The sequence below is a fragment of the Labeo rohita genome, chromosome 20, assembly GCF_022985175.1.
Source record: "Labeo rohita strain BAU-BD-2019 chromosome 20, IGBB_LRoh.1.0, whole genome shotgun sequence".
NCBI lineage: Eukaryota > Metazoa > Chordata > Actinopteri > Cypriniformes > Cyprinidae > Labeo > Labeo rohita.
The window spans coordinates 29,332,063-29,354,036 of record NC_066888.1 but is presented as its reverse complement, the minus strand read 5'-3'; the positions used below and the strand labels follow the sequence as shown (position 1 = coordinate 29,354,036).

The 21,974-nt window shown below is 35.5% G+C and overlaps 1 protein-coding gene and 1 long non-coding RNA gene across 2 annotated transcripts; one reads left to right on the top strand and one right to left on the bottom strand.

Annotated features, from left to right (window-relative positions):
- Positions 1 to 6,069: 6,069 nt before the first annotated feature.
- Positions 6,070 to 6,649, top strand: LOC127182696 (uncharacterized). Its single transcript, XR_007829941.1, has 3 exons — positions 6,070 to 6,207; positions 6,324 to 6,387; positions 6,502 to 6,649. It is a non-coding gene; the product is annotated as an uncharacterized LOC127182696 (long non-coding RNA).
- A 907-nt stretch (positions 6,650 to 7,556) lies between these two features.
- batf (basic leucine zipper transcription factor, ATF-like) lies at positions 7,557 to 21,709 on the bottom strand. Its single transcript, XM_051092147.1, has 3 exons — positions 21,371 to 21,709; positions 18,092 to 18,196; positions 7,557 to 8,534 (listed from the first exon to the last, which is right to left on the bottom strand). The coding sequence occupies exons 1-3, from the start codon at positions 21,434 to 21,436 to the stop codon at positions 8,331 to 8,333; spliced, it is 375 nt and encodes a 124-aa protein (XP_050948104.1). The 5' UTR covers positions 21,437 to 21,709; the 3' UTR covers positions 7,557 to 8,330.
- Positions 21,710 to 21,974: the final 265 nt, after the last annotated feature.

The window sequence follows — 21,974 nt, the reverse complement described above, 5'->3', positions numbered from 1 at the left end:
AACATCAGCACTCTCTCTCTCTCTCTCTCTCTCTCTTCTCTTTCTCTCTCTCTCAGACAGTGTTGCTGTAACCAAACCCAACTCTTTCCAGGTTGCTACAGTGTGTTCTCTTGTGAGTATAAACCTTATACCCGAGGGAACTACAGAAATGTGTTGTCGCACTAAGTTTTCCATTGTATAATATGTTGTAATGATTAAGGCTACTGTTTATGTTCATTTATTATGTGCTGTTCATTCCTGTTTGTTTACAGTGTTTTCCTAAAGAATCAATAGTTCCAAAAAGCATTAGTAACATTATTTTTTATAGTATTTTTTGCCTGTTCCTCAGTGTACCAGTCATTTCCATGCTGGTGGTCTGCTTCCACTGGTTGCCCTTTTATCACCTCCACATGCTTCACATGTATGTTTCAGCGACAGCAGGTATGTCAAATAAAGCGTTTTGTTTGCATGGAAACATTTAACCTTTCTTCCCCAATTAGGACAGTTAATATCCTCTGCAGAGACCTTCAGGATGAAGTTGTTGTCCTAGATTTCAATTTCTTTACAGTCTAATCTCTAATTGTCATACCATTCGAATTTCATGTAAAGAAATTGTAACCTAAAAAGCCTACCTATCTGTAACTAATCTAATTTCATTCACTTACATGTGTTAATTAATACTTAATCCTTTTTAGATTACAAAGATTACAACCCACCATCAAAATGGTAAATTTATCTATTCCAGCTGCTGTGAGAAAAGGCTATAAATGACTTGAAGATGAAGGGATAAATCTGTACCTATCTCAGAAGGTATTTCTGAAGGACAATTTGTGTGTGTGTTTTTACAGGACAAGTGTTGTTTATGGAAGATTCCCAGGGTCTAATGATCTACTTGGTTTCATTGGATGCAGTAAAGCAGGAGGAGGCAGACATCTTTGTCTGAAGAAATCAATTTTCTATAATAATTGGGTTAAAAATTATATTCTTATGTTATCACAATTGATAAATAATGAAGGATGTTTACTTACATACACCGAATTTGTATTTCAGTAATTCCATGTGCATAAAGTATTGTAGTTGATGCAATACCAGCAGGGTTTGTGAGGCTTTTACAAGGCTTCAGTGAGTCTAAGCAATCAACATTTAGAAAAGAGATCTTATTAAATGGTATTGATATTAAAGATATCAAATATAATAGATAGTAATAGATAGAAAATGTAATAATACATTTTTTATATGTTTGACTCATTGCCCTTCAACAGTTTGATAGAAGTACTTATGTAATAACAATTTTGAGAATATCAATCTCAAAATTGAAAAGGAATGTTGACAAAAATTACAATGATTTCAGTCAGTTGCCAAAACAACATTTATCATTTTCATTTAACTTGATGTACTAAAACAACTCAAAGTACTACAGAAATAACAATTAATATAAACTATGCAGACATATTTGAAAACAAAACAATAACTAATTAAAATGAAAAACATTTGACAAAAATACTAAGACTTTAAAATAAATGAAAACTAAAAATAAAAAGTAAAAATTATCTTATTAATATTAATAATAGCATCTCAATGATAATAAATTACTTTTGACTCCTAAGATAGCTTTAGATGTCAAAGACTCTAACAGTCTATATTTGTTTGACTGTTTGGGTGTCAAACATGCAGAACCACTCTAATTTGAGTATGCAATTTTTTATTATCTGATTTGATTCATATTATTGCTATTCCCCTTTTAGATCAGACTTCTCTACAGGAAAATGTAGAGATTTGTGATCTTGGAGAAGCTCCAGCTTCTGAAGTCCTCATCGCTGCCGAGGAACAGATGGAGCAGGACGTCCTCAAACCTCAGGACATCCACACTCCAGTTTATTCGTCCAAAGATGACAAAGCTAAAGAGCTGGACAAGGGTAAATTTACCGCCATAATCTAAAACATGAACCACACACGTTTTTCAAAAGCTCCCCTAAATGCAGAACCACTCTAATTTGAGTATGCAATATTTCATTATATGATTTGATTCATATTATTGCTATTCCTCTTTTAGATCAGACTTCTCTACATCAAAATATAGAGATTTGTGATCTTGGAGAAGCTCCAGTCTCTGAAGTCCTCCCCACTTTTGAGAAAGAACAGGAGCAACCTCAGGACGTCTCCATTGAAGATGATGAAGCGGAGGAGCCAGACAACAGTAAGAATAATATATATGAGAATCAGAAAATGTAAATATGAATTACAAAATGCACAAAAAAAAATTGTTTATCTTTTGATAGGCCACATTTTCTGGCGATACGAATTTAGCCACAAGCTGGGTGAAGGAGGCTACGGCTATGTGCATGCAGGAACTTGATGCACGGATGGCCTGATGGTTACTTCCTTGTTTTTTACTTACAAAACTTTCCATGCTGTTCAGTATGCATGACTGGAATGATCTCTGTGCACATGCAATTGCTAATTCTTTGTTTTGTCAATCAGGTGGCTGTGAAAATTGCTGACAAGACACCAGATATGCCATATATCAGAGTTGTAAGTAGCTTGCACCACTATTTTTTAGTTTCTAACATCTCATAAACTAGTGTTATTTGACTAAATTGGCCACTAACAGAAAGGCTTGTAATAGAAGTTAAATGGAGTAACTAGTTACACCACTTGACATTTCACTTTAAAATCTAATTTGACAGGTATTATCATGGACACCTATGGCCTTGATGGGAATATTTCAAATGCAATTTTTAAAGTTAATACTCATTTTTATAATATTGATGAATTATCAATGTATTCCTGAGGTCATACCATTTGACATGTATACCTAAGAATACCTGACCATACCTTAAAAATGTCTCTGATATAATTTCTGATATAATCTCCTTGAATGGTGGTTACACCACCTTGACACTTTAGGAATTCGACTTGACTCACATAATTATAATATTCATAACAATGGTGCTCCATTTACTTTCATTTACTAATAAATACTACTAGTGTAAGGTTATGCCAAACTATCTGATGTTTTACTGAGAATTTCACCTTTTTTAAACAAGATAAATTATTTGGTACAAAGTTTTTACAGTTCCACCACATTGACATTTTTGCAATCATCCCCCAAATATTATCTCAAAATGAATTAAAACCAGAAAATTTAGACTTTGCTCCATAAAAAAGAGAATGTATGCTATTATTTTTCACATTTATTTTGAAATTTTAACCCTTTTGAGTATAATTAAACAGGGATGTGATTTTTCCGGATTAATCCGGAATTCCGGATTTTTCGACCTGAAAATGTGACCTATGTGAATCATGCAGATCTGTTAAAAAAAAAAAAAAAAAAAAAAAAAAAAAAAAGGGGTGGGGGGGGGGGGGGGCGATCTCACAGCCGTCACCATGGTAACCCGGGACGGAACCACAATCGCCGTCCCCGAGCAATAGGGCCACACCGGGCGACACGTCAGATGGCAAAGAGATGCATTTTTCCTTCCTTTCCAAGTATCAACAAGGACGTATTTGCGACCGTTCGCAAATGGCGGATGGCGAAGTATGATTGGTCAGATCACCTGTCAATCAAGCTCCCTGCTGCGCAGTGTAAGTTACCTCAGTCGCTCATTTCGGTTAATTTTTCCAGTCGACAACCGCAAATCATTGTCCGATTATTAACCGTTAACTGATAAGATGGTAAGTTAACACTTTTCAATAAGGTTCATTCAGCGCTGCCGCTCCCACCACGCGCATCACGCACTGTGCGTAGGGTACCGAGTGCTGAGGGGGCACCAAAAAATAGTCTAATGAAAAATCAATAATTATATTTTAATTATTATATTAAATATATAGCTCACTGAATCTGATGGCCGCAAATAGTTTCTCCCGGAATCTAGAGCGAGGGAGTGAGTGCGCCCGCGAGACAGAGACTGTGCTCCAAACCGCGTAGCGCGTGCATGACGAGAGAGAGCAAGAGACCGCGCGTGTGTGCCTCATGAAGCACATGTAAGACAAACTCTACATTATCCCGCTTATTACATGGCTACCTACAAAATAAATCAATAATTTGACACAAAATATTGATTTTAAAAGGAGTTTATTGATTTAAAAACGATTTATATTGCTTCCGCTAAAGAAAATAGTCCGTCTCACTTCTCGTTCTCAAGTAGAAGTACAGATACTTGTGTTAAAAAATACTCTGGTAAAAGTAGAAGTACTGATTTAACTTCTTTACTCAAGTAAAAGTAGCCATGTGAATGATAACCATTTTTTTTTATGCAAAGCTAACGTTACCTGGACCACACAAATGCTAGAGTGCAAGCTGAGAAACCTAAGTGGATATGGAGAAAAGTTTCTTTATAAGCCATTGCCTACATTTTAAATGGATGTCTGCAAAATAGGCCTAAAACATCACATAGCCTATATGATTATTGTGACAGAGACTGGGACTCCAGGTTAATGAGATTCTGACTGAGTAGCAAGATATGAATTCAATCGTGAATTCAACTGTGATTCTGTGAGAATTGAATTCACAGACCCAGTTTCTCTTTTTTAATCTTCCCCTTAACATTTAAAGGAATCTACATGTAGACTATGTAGGCCTAATGATTTTTCCGCGAATGAATGCTGCCGAATCTGTCGAGTCGTCTTGTAGTGATAGGTCAAGTGCAACGTATATTCCCATTCAATATTTTATTATATTATGCGTCGCTTGTCGGACATAGCAACAGTAACTAAAGGGAACGAAAGGGAATGGTTTTCTATAGCCGCTAAAGAAAATACTGTTGTACCAGTACTGTAGTTACTACCCACAGAGTGTACAAAAATAAGTTAAAATATGTGTACAAAAATAAGTTAAAATTTATTTGTTGTTATAGAGAGAGGTGGTGATGGAGGGGGGGGTGGGTTGGTTGTCTTAGTATATTTTCCTGCTTTTTTGTCCTTAGCCAATCACATGCCTGATTAAATCATATGGACACAAAAAAGTAGCATCACGTCATTGAACCATTTATGTTAATCTGAGAAAGCACCTCCAGCTAAGCATCATATATTTTTACTTTCAGCCTGGTCATCCCAAACGCCTCCCCATAGAGATTGGCCTGACACTCATGGCCAATCAGGGCCCCAGCGTGCTGCACATAATCAAACTCCTGGACTGGCAGGATGACCCGGCCCACTACGTCATGGTCTTGGAGCGGCCCATGCCTAGCATGAGCATGTTTCATTTTGTGAATCACCGACGAAGTCTCAATGAGATGCGGCACGCTCATGAGGGACTCCGCCTACTTGGCCTTCAGTGGTACGTTTGATAATTTGCAAGTGGGTTGTTTAACTTACCAAAACACATTCTGCTGAATTGCATTAAAAGGTCATGAAACCCCCTGTTTTAGCACTGGTTAGCTCTCACCACAAGTTAAAAAAATGCTGCAAAAATGGGCATGGTGCACTGCGGAGCGGAGGGCGAAGAGGGGAGAGAGTGAAATTCGGGTTTAGATTGTTTAGACAGTTTCATTTCGCTCCCATTGAGTTAACAACATAAAGGCACAGCTATTTGCACTCTGCATCGAAAACATATATATGAACACGCTGTTGCTGCGTTTATAATCCTTTTGATGCGTTGCATCAAGGAGCTGTAAAAAAACGTTATTACACTCAGTAACGTTATATGAATAAACTGCGTTTGTGCCGAACTCTTACAAAGCAAAAAAACCCCAAAAAAACACTCTCCTTCAATCCATGAACAGTTCTCTCAGTTAATATGCATAATCTCACAGCCTGAAGCGTCTGTCACAGCAAATCAACACACGCTGTCATGCCTCATGAATAATTATGAGACACCAACGCGTCATCAAAGTACTATAGTCTGTTGCCACGTCACAAACTGTGACGTCAGCACAATGTAGATTTTAAACCCGGAAGATGAAAATAGCACAAAAAAGTTAACAACAATTAAAATTAACTGATGCTAACACTGTCATCTATAATGTACAACACAAACACCTCTGCTAAAATCTCAGAAAAAGTAGTCCAGGGTTTCATGAACCTTTAAATATTAAAATCTCTTCCCTTTAGGCACAGAAATGTTCTGTCCACCGGAGTTCAGTGTCAATGGCAGGTACCATGCAAAGCCGGCAACAGTTTGGTCATTAGGGATGCTGCTGTTTGTTATGGTGTGCGGGTATTACCCGGATGACGAAGACCTGCACAGGATCAGTAAGAACGACTGGTCCAAAACTGACTTGTCACAAGGTGGGATCTTCATTTTTTGACAATTTGAATTCTAAATATGAAAGTATACGATCTAAATATAAAAGGTGTAACATATAAGTTAATAATCAAACATCTCTCTCATTGTTTTTGAACAGAATGCTGTCTGAGCCGCAGCGGAGAGTTAGCCTGGAGGAGATGCAGCTCCATAACTGGTTTATGGTAAGATTAGAATTTAAGATAGGCTAAATGTTTGTTTACATAATCAGATCAAATCAAATTTGCTCTACATGTAATGTATTTAGATGAATGTCACAAATTTATGTTTTCTTTCAGGCTGTAGAGTAACAAAAAACAACTCCCTGTCACGGCCGATCGTCTTTCCATCACTCCATTTTGGACTTGGCGCCTTGAAGCAGCATTATTTATTATTTGTTTTAGATATTTGTATTAGTTATTTAGATATTTGTGTTTGTATTAAGATATTTATGCACTGTTATATTTGCAGAGAGTGAATGTAAATTGTACATCTTTCATTCTTCTGACTGCTGTAACTGAATCTATGTATGTGTATATTAAAAAATAAAAAAATGCACAAAAACTTGTTTCCAATTCACCACTAAACACATCACATGATTTAACTGTACTAAGTAAATATTTAGTTAGTAAAGTTTCATTAGTTAATGTGTTAATGTATTAAACTAACATGAATGAACAATGAACAATACATTTGTTAAGCGTTTATCTTTGGTAATGTTAATGAAAATAGTCGTTCACTGTTAGTTCATGCTAATTCACAGTGCATTAACTAATGTTAACAAGCACAAGTTTTGATTTTAATAATGCATTAGTAAATGCTGAAATTAACTAAGATTAATAAATGCTGTAGAAGTATTGTTCATTTTTAGTTCATGCTAAAGAAAGTATTTAACTAATGATAACTAATGAACCTTATTGTAAAGTACCATTTGCACTAAAAAAATCGTTCACTCAATTTTTTTTTTTTTAATTTAGTATCTTTTTGCTTTAACTCAGTTAAGTTGTATTTGCTTAATATTCTAAGTCCTTTCAACTTAAAAAGTTCAGTTATCACTTCATAGTTGACCCAAAGACTTGCAAAGTTTAGTCAAAATAGTTTAACTTACATTTTTAAGTAAGTTATGAGAAAAATAAGGTGGAAAAGTCTAAAAAGGTCACAAATGATATTTTAACTCACGTTAGACTCTTTAACATCACGGCTGGTTAGGACGCAGTCTTAAACACAAGAATTTGGTTTGAGTTTATGAATGGGAGGAGCAGAGATTTTTATTTTAAATAGCCTGATTTCTAGGCATGTTAATAATTAATAAAACACATGCATTTAACAGAAGGACCAGACTTCTTTCTGAAAATAAATTAGCTACTTCACGCATTTGTTCTTGATGAATAAAACAGAGAGACCGCTTTGTTAAAATCCATGAAATTTGTATATTTTACATGTTATTTATTAATTTTTTTCCCACAGGTGATCACAGAGGATCACAGATACAAATTTTTCTTTCTCCACATTTGAGATATAAGGTAACGCACCAGTTCATACAACTTTAGAATATCCCAAAGGGTTTAGAATAAAAATTATCAGCTAGAATTGTGTATAAAGTACATTCAGAATGTTTGACCAATTTAACATCTTAAATGAGTCATAATAGAAAAACATTCACGCATATTATCTGTGAACAGGATACACAATCAACATCATTTTTCCTAGAATGAAGTCCAGTCATCTCTTTAACATTTCACAGAAATTGAATAAAATAAATGATCATATGAATCAGTAGACTGGCTTCTAATGAAATCTAAATTGAAAACATTCATTGTGTCATTGCCATGCACCATTGCAAGTAGCCGACGTTTAACACTACAGATGCTTGCATTTTACAGACATGAGGTTTTTTTCAAGGAGCTGGGATTATTTTACTTTAGACAAGAAAAAAAATAAAATGTCATATATCATTGTCACAAAAAATCGTTACATCTGGAGGCTTTTGTTTTATTTCTCTAGATGTTTTTAAGATCACTTAAATGCCCGCTGATGACTCCGTTTATGTGGTTTATGACTCAAACCAAAGTTCATTGATTGTCGCCCATAGGCGGATTCCATGCGGAACTCCGGCGGCCTCTGCCGGTCAGAGCGGGTAGTGCGGCACGCTGATGTGCTGGTGGAAGGCGCCGTGGTGCGCTCCGTACAGCAGCTCCGTGGACGCCCCGCTCAGGCCCGTGCACAGCGGCTCATGGTTGCTCAGGACAGTGGACAGATATTTGGCCTCTTCTGTGAGTCTTTTCACCTCTTTCCTGAGAGCTGCGTTCTCCTTCTCCAAGCTTTCGCTCTCCTACAGCACAAACAAAACAGAAAATACATTTAATAAGCTCCAGAAGTCAGTAGATTATGATAACCCAGTGTCCATTTACAACGAGTGCAAACAGCCCACCTTGTTGGCAGAGGCTATTTACACTAGCTCCGCCCACGAGCGTGTGATTGGGATAGTCAACTTTACAAAAGACGCCTGCTGAACAACTGCTCCAGTGGCGAAGTTGGAAGTGGTTGGTCACTTAGTGTAAATAGCCTCTATCGCTATTTACACTTAGTGCAAACAGCCATTGCCTTATGATAATGTACATTTTCTGAGGAGTATGTAAGTATATTTACATTCCGCAGTTTCGTCCTCTAGAGGTCCTCACAGCTACAAAATACGCAAAATACATACACAGTAATCCATAAGCATGGAATACCTTTTATATAATCCTGGTTTAGTGATTAATCTTGGGTATTGAGTATTCAACGTTCCTATTTACATATTTATGAGGTCAAAACGTTGATTGATCCAACCGGCAAGCAGCCTAATTAATAACTATTTATCCAATAGTGAAAATATTTGTCATAACTGTTTGATAAATCTGAAAGATAAAAAGGTGTGTGAAATATTTTGTGACGCATATGGATAATTAATGAGCTAAGAATGGTTTGGTTTATGATTGGTTGTCTGTTGCTAAAAAAAACTCCCTAAATCCCTTAAACGTTTCTCTTTACATATTTATGAGGTCAGAACGTTGATTGGTCGGGCAGGCAAGCAGCCAACTAACCAACTGTTTAAATATTTGTCATAACTGTTTAAAACTTTTAAAGATAAAAGTGTATGAAAAGTGAATGATTAATGAGTTTCGATTGGTTTGGTTTATGATTGGTTGTCTGTTGTTAAACAACTGTCTGTAAAGCCGTTAACATTCCTCGTTACATATTTATGAGGTCAATAACACCTAATGGCCAAACAGCCAACCTATTTTAATAACTGGTTTAATGATGCAACTGTGAAAATGTTGCTGATTCAAAGTGTGTGGAATTTTCTGTGACTGTACCGATCTTATGAACAATTTATGAGGTAAGAACCGTTTGGTTTATGAAACGGTTGTTTGTGTCTTGGAATTACACAAAAACATTCACAAAGTATACCTGACATGCCTCTATTTGTACATGTGTTTAAATTTCTAAGGCAACGATAATCTTAATTTCCTGTCTTTGCGCCTCCTCTTCCCTCTCCGCATGGGAGAGGTTGGTTTTTGTTAAGCTCTTATTAATCTAATGTCATCTTTACTTTAAAAATCACTTTAAAAGATGTTTAAATCATATTTCTAACTTTATTTTCATATTTGCATTTTAATCGAGGCTGTGATTGATTTGCATTTGAAGCTTGTGCTTAATGCATTGCACTTTCCCTTTAACAGAAAAAAAAATAAGGCGAAAACACAATTTAAAGACCATTTTATTTTATCAGATTAAAGAAGAATCAAACCATCAGTTGATGTCCATCTGGTTACTACGCTGAGAGAAAAAACACAACGCAGACAACACCGGTTACACCTGTACATCTGTAAATATGTTACCGTTCTTATTTACATTTTTTTATGAGGTCAGTACAGTTTGATTGGCTGAATAGACATGCAACCTATTTATATTATAACTGCTTATTCAGTTGTGAAAATGATTTTTGTCACTGTCAAAGCTTATGAATAATTAATGAGGTAGCTACTGATTGGTTGTCTGTTGCTAAACATCTCAACTGCTAACCTAAGGTTTGTCACAGTATGTAAAATATTTATAAAATGCCCATTTTAATTTGTATTGCACTTTTCACAATGCATATTGTTTCAAAACAGCTTAACAGAAAATAATCTCACAAACCCGAAGGGAAACCCCTCCTAAGATGTACAACAAGTGAGGAAGAGTCCAAGACTCATCTGTATTGTCTTCTAACAGGCACAAATCTGCATAAATGTCCACAGGTCCAATTTAAACTAGCCATATGTCTAATAATAATAGACAAGAGAGTGTATATGCTTGTTGGCTATTATTTTTAGGTGCTCTAGGGGGTCATGTTGGTTCCCGCTCAGCGACGTCACCAACCTGCATTCTGCAGTTCAACTAGCCGCTCCGCTGCCTTCCAGTCACTCTAGGGTAAAACCCCTTTGACAAGCGTCATTCAACTTTATCTGCCCACGGCCCATAGCGACACCTTACCAGAAATGACAGCTGAACACTCCCCTCGTCGGCCCACGTTTCTCAGGCAGGCCTCAACCAAAAAACACACGAGAAGACACTACAGGAAACGTGTCATACGGAGGGAAATTTCAGCTTCCTGTTTATCAAGCATAGCCGTGAAGAGCGAAACCACATACTACACTGAACACAGAACAGTGAGTCTCCCTTACACAGAATGGGTACATCAGTTTCCTCCATAACATGTTTAACGTTGGACTTGTGTTTTTGTTTGTCAGGAGCAGATTGTGAATTTGTTGTTTCATATCATTAGATTATTATAATTAACCTTAAATTAGATTCAGTTCATCTGGATAATGACATAAGTGCATTTACACGACAACTGAAAAACAAATTGCAGAAATTGTAAGCAAAATTTCACAATTAATTATAAAGAAATGGCAAGTAACACTGAATTAATTGTGAAATTTTGAAGTAGAAAGACTAAAATAATATTTCCTTGTTAAATGTACTCCAATAATATTTATTTACTTTAAAATTGACTTAAAATGTACTTTTACATTTACTTTTGTATTTACAGAATTATATATATATATATATATATATATATATACTAGATTAAATTATTAGATATAGATATTGATATAGATATAGATTAAATTACTTCTTGGTATTTAAATAAATAAATAAACACACAAATAAAGCTATTAGAAAAAAATCACAAAAAAAAAAAAAAAAAACTATAATAACACTTGCACACATTACATAAGCCATGCTTTAGCCATGACCTTTACTTGTTTAAAGTTCAGGTGTTCACACATCAGGATAATAAGCACTATCAGTGTAAACGCTCTCATATTCATATCTGCTGAAGTGTGACCTATATGTGCATTTCTCAAAAACTGCAACCTCAAAATCAAAATGATATGCAGTTCCTGGTAAGTGGTATGTGCCTGTCGGGACAGCATCTCCCACTCTGCGTTTAACCGGTCGAGTTCAGGGGAACTCGCATGAGGTCAGTGTGTGTGTGTACGCGTGTGTGTGCGTGTTATCAGATCACTGATGCTGAGAACTGCAGCGGGGGATGTTGGGACTGACTCTGACAGCAGGTCAAGTAGCTAATCAAACCACTCTTTTCCTGAGACAAAACTGCTTATTGGTTTCCTTTGACATCTGTGTGTTTTCTGTGAATCAGGCCAGATCTCATTCTCAAGCAGAATCCATTCAGTAGATGACTGAATCACATCAATCAGTAGTGTTTACCCCCAAATTGCATGTATAAGTGCCATAAAGCCCAGACACTCTCAGGAAAAAGGTAAAAAGGTATAAAAAAGGCCAATGGGGGAGTACCATTTCAAAAGGTACACTTTAGGTAATAATAATATATCTTTAAGATAGCAGTATGGCTCCTTTAAGTACAAAAGTGTAAGTTTTAAAAAGGTACCGCCCCAGTGACAGCTTTATTTTTTTTTTTTTTTTTTTTTTTTTCTGAGAATGAAGTATGCTTCCCTTTTTTTTTTTTTTAACATTAGCGAACGTGTACAGTTGAATGCACAGCCTTTTCTCATAGTGTATGCACATTAGAAAGAGTCTTCCTTATTTTGTGTCAATGCTTTTTCTTTCGAAAATATGTAAAAATGCCTTTATTTTAATTGTTATTTAATCTCAGAAAAATCAGGCTGAGCACATACATATACATATGGAAGGCCGACAGGGCCAAAAGTCTCTAATCGGAAGGCATGAAATTTAACTCCGTCAACATGTACTGTTCGTTTGCATTTTAGGTACTTGTATGGATCCTTTAGGTACAAAGGGGTAACTTTTGAAAAGATACCACCCCAGTGACAGCTTTTGTACCTTTTTTTTCTGAGAATGAAGTATGCTTCCCTTTTTTATTTTTTAACATTAGCGAACGTGTACAGTTAAATGCACAGCCTTATCTCATAGTATATGCACGCTAGAAAGAGTCTTCCTTATTTTGTGTCTATGCCTTTTCTCTCCAAAATGTGTAAAAATGCCTTTATATTAATTGTTATTTAATCTAAATTTTTTAAACTAGAGTCACAGGTATCTTTTTGTCTCCTTACATGAGAGTTCATCGACGCGAACGTCTAATGTTTGGACAAATGTGTGAACAAATTAACTAGTGCAAAAAAAAATTTAAAGCGCATGTGTGAGCTGCGCGTATATTGCATAAAAATTGGGCTGAGCACATACACATACACATACGTATGGAAGGCCGACAGTGCCAAAAGACTTTAATCGGAACGCATGAAATTTAACTCCATCAACATGTACTGTTCATTCACGTTTTAGGTACCACTATGGATCCTTTGGGTACAAAGGTGTAACTTTTGAAAAGTGACAGCTTTTGTAACTTTTTTTTTCTGAGAGTGAAGTATGCTATATTTTTTTAACGTTAATGTACACGTACAGTTGAATGCACAGATTTATTTCATAGTGTATGCACACGGGAAAGATTCATCCTTATTTAGTGTCTATGCTTTTTCTCCCCAAAATGTCTAAAAATGTCTAATTTTTTAAACTGTAGTCAGTATCTATTAATTTCCTCAGACAAGCATTTGTAAGGCGGACGTCTAATGTTTTTGCCATCTTCGCTAGTTTAATGTTGGTCTTGTTCTGTCTTTTCCGTCTCTTTTCCAACTATGTGGACAAATTAACTAGTGCAAAAAAATTAAAAGCGCATATGCGAGCTGCGCGTATATTGCAGAAAAATTAGGTTGAGTACTGCATACAATATGTATGGAAGGCCAACAGGGCCAAAACTCTTTAATCACAATGCATGAAATTTAACTGCGTCAACACACTGTTCGTTCACATTTTAGGTACCGTATGGATCCTTTAGGTACAAAGGAAAACCCTTATTTTATAGCGTATGCACACTAGAAAGATTCATCCTTATTTAGTGTCTATGCTTTTTCTCTTAAAAATGTCTGAAAATTTGTAAATTTTTAAGCTAAAGTTGCGGGTATCTTTTTAGTCTCCTCACACAAGAGTTCGAATGCAAATATCTAATGTTTTTGCCATCTAGGTCGTTGGTCTTGTTCTGTCTCTTCTGTTTCTTTTCCAACTGTGTAGACAAATTAACTAGTGCAAAAAAAAAAGAGCATATGCGAGTTGCTTATATACCGTAGAAAAATCGGGATGAGCACATGCAAAATGTATGGAAGGCCAATGGGGCCAAAAGTCTTTAAGCGGAATGCATGAAATTTAACTGCGTCAACACACTCTGTTCGTGTTTTAGGTACCAGTATGGATCCTTTAGATACAAAGGTGAAACTTTTGAAAAGATGCCACCCCAGTGACAGCTTCTGTACCTTTTTTTCTGAGAGTTGAGTGTGTTTTGCTTTTTAGGGTTAGGGTACGCATACTCATACAGTTGACCGCACAGCCTTATTTTATAGCGTATGCACACTAGAAAGATTCATCCTTATTTAGTGTCAATGCCTTTTCTCTCCAAAATGTCTGCAAATGTGTAACTTTTTAAACTAAAGTTGCAGGTATCTTTTAATCATAAAAATTCAAAGCACATGCACCAGCTACATGTATATTGCAGAAAAATCGGGCTGAGTGCATACAATATGTATGGAAGGCCGACGGGGCCAAAAGTCTTTAATCAGAGGGCATGAAATTTAACCGCAACACAAACTGTTCATTCGCATTTTAGGTACCAGTACCAGTATGGATTCTTTAGATACAAAGGTGTAACTTTTGAAAAGGTACCGCTCCAGTGATAGCTTTTGTACCTTTTTTCTGAGAGTGAAGTATGCTTTGTTTTTTAACGTTAATGTACACGTTAAGTTGAATTCACAGCCTTATTTCATAGTGTATGCACAATAGAAAGATTCATCCTGATTTAGTGTCTATGCTTTTTCTCTCCAAAATATCTAAAATGTCTAATTTTTTAAAGCTAAAGTCTTGGGTATCTTTTAATTTTCTCACACAAGTGTTCGTCAACGTGGATGTCTAATGTTTTTGCCGTTTTCTGTAGTTTGCTGTTGGTCTTGTTCTGCCTATTTCCATTTCTTTACCAACTGTGTGGACAATTAATTAGTGCATAAAAATTCAAAGCAAATGCGCCAGTTGTGTGTATATTGTAGAAAAATCGGGCTGAATGTATATGAATATGTATGGAAGGCCGACAGGGCCAAAAGTCTTTAATCGGAATGCATGAAATTTAACTGCGTCAACACACACTGTTCATTTGCATTTTAGGTATCAGTATGGATCCTTTAGGTACAATGGTGAAACTTTTAAAAAGGTACCTCCCCAGTGACAGCTTTTGTACCTTTTTTTCTGAGAGTGAAGTATGCTTGGTTTTTTAATGTTATCGCACACGTACATTAAACGCACAGCCTTATTACATAGTGTATGCACACTAGAAAGATTCTTCCTTGTTTAGTGTCTATGCTTTTTCTCTCCAAAATGTCTAAAATGACTTTTTTTAAGTAGAGTTGTGGGTATCTTTTTAAACTTTTCACATAAGCGTTCATGTTGTTGGTCTTGTTCTGTCCCTTCTGTTTCTTTTCCAACTGTGTGGAAAATTAATTAGTGCATAAATATTCAAAGCACGTGCACCAGCTACATGTATATTGTAGAAAAATGGGGCTGAGTGCATACAATATATATGGAAGGCAAACATGGCCAAAAGTCTTTTATCGGAACGCATGAAACTGTGTCAACACACATACAGTTGAACGCATATGACCTTATTTTATAGTGTATGCACACTAGAAAGATTCATTATTATTTAGTGTCTATGCTTTTTCTCACAAGTATCTTTCATCCGTCAATGCGGATGTCTAATGTTTTTGCCGTCTTCGGTAGTTTGTTGCTGGTCTCTTCATTTCCAACTGTGTGGAAAAATTAATTAGTCCCAAAAATTAAAAGTATGCAAGCTGCACGTATATTGTAGAAAAACTGGGCTGCACGTGTAAAATATGTATGGAAGGCCGATGAGGCCAAAAGTCTTTAATCAAAACACATGAAATTTAACTGCGTCAACACGCACTGTTTGTTCGCGTTAATGTGCCAATATTGAACATGTTTCTTTTGGATGTTAAGATGCATTCTGGTGGTGTTAAGGTGTCAGTTCTAGTCCATATTTTACTGAGGTATCCGTTGAGATTCAAGGTACATAATAGTACATAAAGTGTACATATTAGTACTTTTTGAAAGGGTACCACTTAAGTTTTGTACTTTTTTCTGTAAGTGTCGAAGCCTGTTGTATTTGAAGGCAAAGCTCACTGAAAAATTAAAATTCACCGTTTGATTTTTCAGTGCAACACAAAAGAAGAAATTTAGATGAATCACATGCAACGGTCATGGCTGACACTAAAAATTACAAAAAACTCAACCTGATCTCATGACGAAAATTTACCTGTGGAAACTTTTTCGCAAGACGTGAAAGCACGTACCGCCATGTACGTTTTGTGACATATTTAATGCGAAATGTGCACTGAGTGGCGCTAAAACTGTATTTGTTTTTTTCCTCTGGAACAGATGAACATACATATGGTACATTTTATGTGACTTTGGTTTTGTACGTGTCACCACAGTTCTGAATTAAAAGGAGTGGCGCTAAAACTCTAATGCTCCATGGCGTTTTAAAATAACATACCATGTCATGTTTTTCACAGGATTCATACCTTGTTCACTGTTTTACCACCTCTAGTGTTCATTTCTGTTGGAAACTGCAGTGATATGTACTTACTGGTATGTATTTTGCATCTTGCAAAAAAGTTTCCACATGTACGAGATAACTACATAAAAAAACATGCATCATGTTCGTGCATCATGTTAACGTAGCGGTATATTTAATTTTTGACAGGAATGAAAACACCGCTGAAGGGTAGTAGTACAGAGCATTTAATGGGCTGTACTGTTGTTTAACAGCATATTGATTGTTTAGCTGATGAAATGTCTTTCCAAAAGTAACTTTCAGTAGACAAAAACTGAAAATGAAAATCATGGATCTTTATATAGTGCATGCAGTCTTTAAGTCTGTCGTTCACAGCCATATTTTTATCCAAGTCACCATTCAATATGGTCTTCTCAATAAATCTTCTGAAGCCAGCAACTGAAGTCTTCATTCAATGATTATCTCGTCTCAGCCACAGCTTTCAAATCTCATATTTTCATATACTCATTTTCAAACCCTGTTTGATGTCTCACAGGTGTCACAACTGAACGTGACATGCAAAATTTGACTCCAGAAGCATGAATTAAATTATTTTGTTTTGCGTTCGACATGAGAGTAAATGATCACAGAACTTCAGTTTTTGGGTGAACTATATGTTTAAATCAATCGTGCACTGTTAAAAATAAAGGTTCTTTGTTGGCATCGATGGTTCCATTTAGAACCGTTAACACCAATGGAACCTTTTCATTGCACAAAAGATTCTTTAAAGTGATAAAACATTCTTTAGATTATTAAAATGATCTTCACAGTAAGAAAACTGGCCTTATTAAGAAATGTTTACTGCAAGGTTCTTTGGGAATCCAAAAATGGTTTTCTACAGCATTGCTTTGAAAACCCCCTTTTGGAAACTTATGTTTTAAGACTGTAGGATCTATTCTTGTAGCTGATGAAAAGATGAGCATAACTGCACAGGGTCTGTTCTGTCGAGTCCTTGGAACAGAGTGTGCAATGATCAGAGGAGTGAAAGGACATGAGTAATACCAGAGGGAAACACCCATATAACACAGATGCTGAATGAAAGTGATAGAGGGTTTTGGCTTTGACTAAGAGCCAAATGCAATCCAAACGGTTTGACGACTGTTAGACAGGCGTGTGCTCGAATTCAGAGAGCAGGAATTGAATGCACGAATGCAAAGCATTGCATTTCTGTAAGAATCACAATCATGCAGATTTTGAGGACTGTTGTTGTTGTTTTCTTGCTAAATTACAGAGAATTTACTAGGTGCACGGCCGCTCGATTCAGCTGAGCGTTTCACCCACGCGATGTAATTAATGCCAGAATCTGAAGCAAACAAGACCAGAGCCACAACAAGTGTGAAGCACGACAGAAGCCGTGACGCATCACCACATGGTCAGTTAAGCTTCATGTAAATACAGTCAATCAGTCGATCAGCATCACGCCTGTAACACAACTGGACGCGGCGATCTCTCGTCGTGGATTTGTCTTCAATCGTTTCTTAAAATGTTCACATGCTTGGTTGTTTTTACTAGACATTGATTATTTTGATTTCCTAAACTGTTTTAGGCTCTGTCTGTGCCTTCTGGTTGTCTTGAAGTCACAGATTGCAGCACTAAACAATCCAAGTACATGGACTGTTTGTTTTCTTGCAGGTCAATGGATGTGATCGTGTATGAGGTGTGTTATGAACAATGTATTTAGATGAAGTTCTCACCAGGTGCAGACTGTCGGCTTTCTGCGTTTGTCTCATTCGGCTCTTCTGCGCCGCGATCCGGTTCTTCTCTCTCCTCATCACTTTCCTTACGTCGTCCGACGAACCCTGAAAACCAGCACACAGAAGTTCATGTGTATGTCAGCACAAAACCTTGACTTCCCTGGTAAAAAAAAAAAAAAACAGCATATGCTGGTCAGATCATGTTCCATGAAAATATTTTGTAAATTTCCTACCATAAATATATCAAAACTTGCATTGCAACGCATATGCATTGCTAAGAACTTCATTTGGACAACTTTAAAGGTGATTTTCTCAATGTAGTTGTATTGAATTGTCCTAACAATTCATACATCAGTGGAAAGCTTATTTATTTGGCTTTTAGATGATTTATAAATCAAAGGATTGGTTTTGTGGTCCAGGGTCACATATTAATGTCGACTGACATTAAATTACATACAAGATTATAGCCTAAACAATGACTAGTTAACATTATTTTCCATGTCCGAAGTCATTATATTTCAATTAAATATTTTGAGGACAAACTTATTTAAAATAACATGCACCAAATGAATCATGCACAATTTTCTTCATTATTATTATATTATCTATTATTATTTATCTTTTATTTTTATATTTATATTTTCAGTTCATTTCAATTTTAGTTTAAGCAGTTTTATGTGATTTCATTGTAATTTTTTTTTTAATTAATGTTAACAAACATAACTTGTGATTGAAATAATGCATTAATAAATGCTAAAATTAACATTTACTAATATTAATAATAGCTGTAAAACTATTGTTCATTCTTAGTTGATGTTAAATAATGTAGTTAACTACTGAACCTTATTGTGAAGTGTTACCAATATATATCTAGCTTTAATTATTTTTATTTATGTTAGTTTTAATAATTTTAGTAGGCTATTTCAACTTTAACTTTTACTTTAAATAAAAAACTTTCAATTTTTAACTCAACAGTTAGGGTATAGTCCACATTTGTGACTGTGGACCACAAAACCGAAAACTGAAAGCTGAATAAATAAGGTTTCCATTGATGTATGAGGTTAGGATAGGGCAATATTTGGCCGAGATACAACTATATGAAAATCTGGAATCTAAAAGTGCAAAAATTCAAAAATATTGAGAAAATCACCTTTAAAGTTGTCTAAATGAAGTTCTTAGCAATGCATATTAATAATCAAAAATTATATTTATGGTAGGAAATGTACAAAATATCTTCATGGAACATGATCTTTACTTAATATCATTATGATTTTTGGCATAAAAGAAGAACCAATAATTTTGACCCATACAATGCATTTTTGGCTATTTCCACAAATATACCCGTGCTACTTAAGACTGGTTTTGTGCTCCAAAATTGGGTTGAAACAACCCAGTATTTTTTAGAGTGTAGTTTTAGTTAACGATAACAGCGCTGTTTTCCATTAAACCATTCTTCAGCAGAGATGTTTTTTGTTATTCTAGTAGCTTAAAGAACAAAACTTTGGTTGAAACCCTCCTCTATGACTACATGTTTATCACATGTTGTGGCAGACAGGTGTGACATTTTCAGAGACAAGAGGGTAATCTTTTCCCACAGCCTTAGCAGCCCCTGTGCTCTGACGTCCTTTTCTGAACCCACAAGAATCAGAGTCAGACTGACTTTTTCCATATGACAAATTCCCCACAATTAGAGACCCTCCAGAGGTGTGTGAATGTCTATGACTAGCTCAGTTTCAGGTGAATTCAGAGAAACTTCTGCTTTACAGCTGAGCTGCTTTATGTGTAGATTATGAAGCATTTAGCACCCATTTACAGGCATGACATACTTCTCTAGTATTTGCAATGAATCAACTGCTATTTTGGTTATTTTTAGTAGACGTATGAGGTCAGTTCTCTTAAACTTCACATATGTGCCATGCACATCACAGATAAGTTTCACAACACTTTATTTTGAACCTATATATATCAGACTGCTCAAAAACTGTCTTTATTCAAAATAAGAGGTTCTTGTTTTGATATTTTGCTAATGCACTGACATTCACGTGTGGCTTAAGCGTCCAAACACTGATGCATGAAGCATGTAAAGAAACCGGAGGAGGATTTTCACAGTTGCTACGTCTGAATCATGTTCTCTCTCAGTGATAAACATCTCTCTCGTCCGGTGAGGTTAGAGAGGATGTAGTGGCCGTTGAAGTTAGATCACCTTCAGCTCGTATGGCCTCATGCCATCTTAACGGCAGTTTCACAATCACTAACGTTTGTCAAACTCTCTCACAACGTGATGCTGTGTGCAGCTCTATAGTTAGAGTCAGTTACTCAACGCTAAAGCTGATTAGCTTCATAAATATTAAAATAGCATGTGAATGGTTCAGTCTAGAGGTTAAAATCACCACCAGCTTCATGACTTCCTCTCAGCAGAGTCATAATCGTTCGTGCAACACATGTGCAAATCTATACAGACACATACGTACTCATTCACAGACAGCGTTGGAAATACATGTGAAATGTACAGTAAAATAAGTGGATTTAACTTAATGCAAATTTTGTATGTTACATTGTGTCTGGTTAGATGCATGCTGTATCGTGTTTCAACACCAGTTAACTGAAGTAAATTCAATTGAATATAAATAAAGATCAGACATAAAAAGCAAAATACAGCATTTTATCATATTTAAATATTTATTTGATATACATTCTGATTATATGTAATTATATCATTAAAATGCTCATATTTTTAAAATTTTACAATTTAATATAAATAAAGATCAGTCATGAAAAAAGCAAAATTTAGCATTTTTATCAGATAATTTTGTATTAAAAATTGTTTATCACATTTTGTTTGTATATTTATTTTATTATACATTTTGATTATATGTAATTATATAATATAATTAAAATGTTAATACTTTTAAAAATGTTATATATATAAAAAATTATATTTATAAAATAATTAAAATGTTTATTATATATATTTAAATATATTATTATAAATCATTATAATTAATCACAAAAATATAAATAATATTTATAATATTATTAAAAAAAAAAATATATATATATATATATATATACACACAAAAATATATTAAATAAAAAAATTAAATATATATTGAATTATATATAGAATTTATATAATTTAGTAAATTAAAATGAAATTTATTTTTATGATTTACCATTATAACCATGTAAGTAAAGTAATGTTTTAAATGCATTTGCAGGAGGTTGGTGAAGTGTGTGTGTGTGTGTGTGTTTGCATGGTGCTGGTTGAGCGTCTCTTACCTGTTTATTGCCCGGTGAGGGGGATTTGGTGTAGCTGGTGTCGTTATTGTCAGAGCCCTGAGCCATGCCACTTCAGTCCCTGTGAAAACTTTGACCTCCTTCAGCGTCTGCCGGCGTCTTCTTCTCAGCCGTTATATCTGTCTGTCTGTCTCTGTCTGTCTCAGACTATGTGAGACTGCATGTGTTGAGAAGAGAGATGTGAACTGATCGCGGTCCACTGACGAATGAGTACTGACTGCAGCTCTCGCACTCTTTCTTTCTTGCTCTGTTTCACTCCCTCTCTTTTTCTCTCTCTCTCTTTCTCTCGCCCTGCCTAATTAGCGACGTATGTGATGTGGTCGTAGTTAGAAAACCTCTACTGCACTAGACTGGAAGTCACATGCTTCCTGGAAACTTTGCATAAAGCCTCTTATTCGCAGCAGAGCTGATGAACCTTCACAAACAGGACAGGCGGACTGATGGAGGAGCACATCTTCTGCACATGCGCTGTGCACCAAGTTTTTACAAACTTAGGCAGCACTCGAAAATATCTAAATGCCACTGCATCAGATAAGAAAAACATGAAAAAGTTACATTAACTTTAAACAAAGCAAACTTTTTAAGC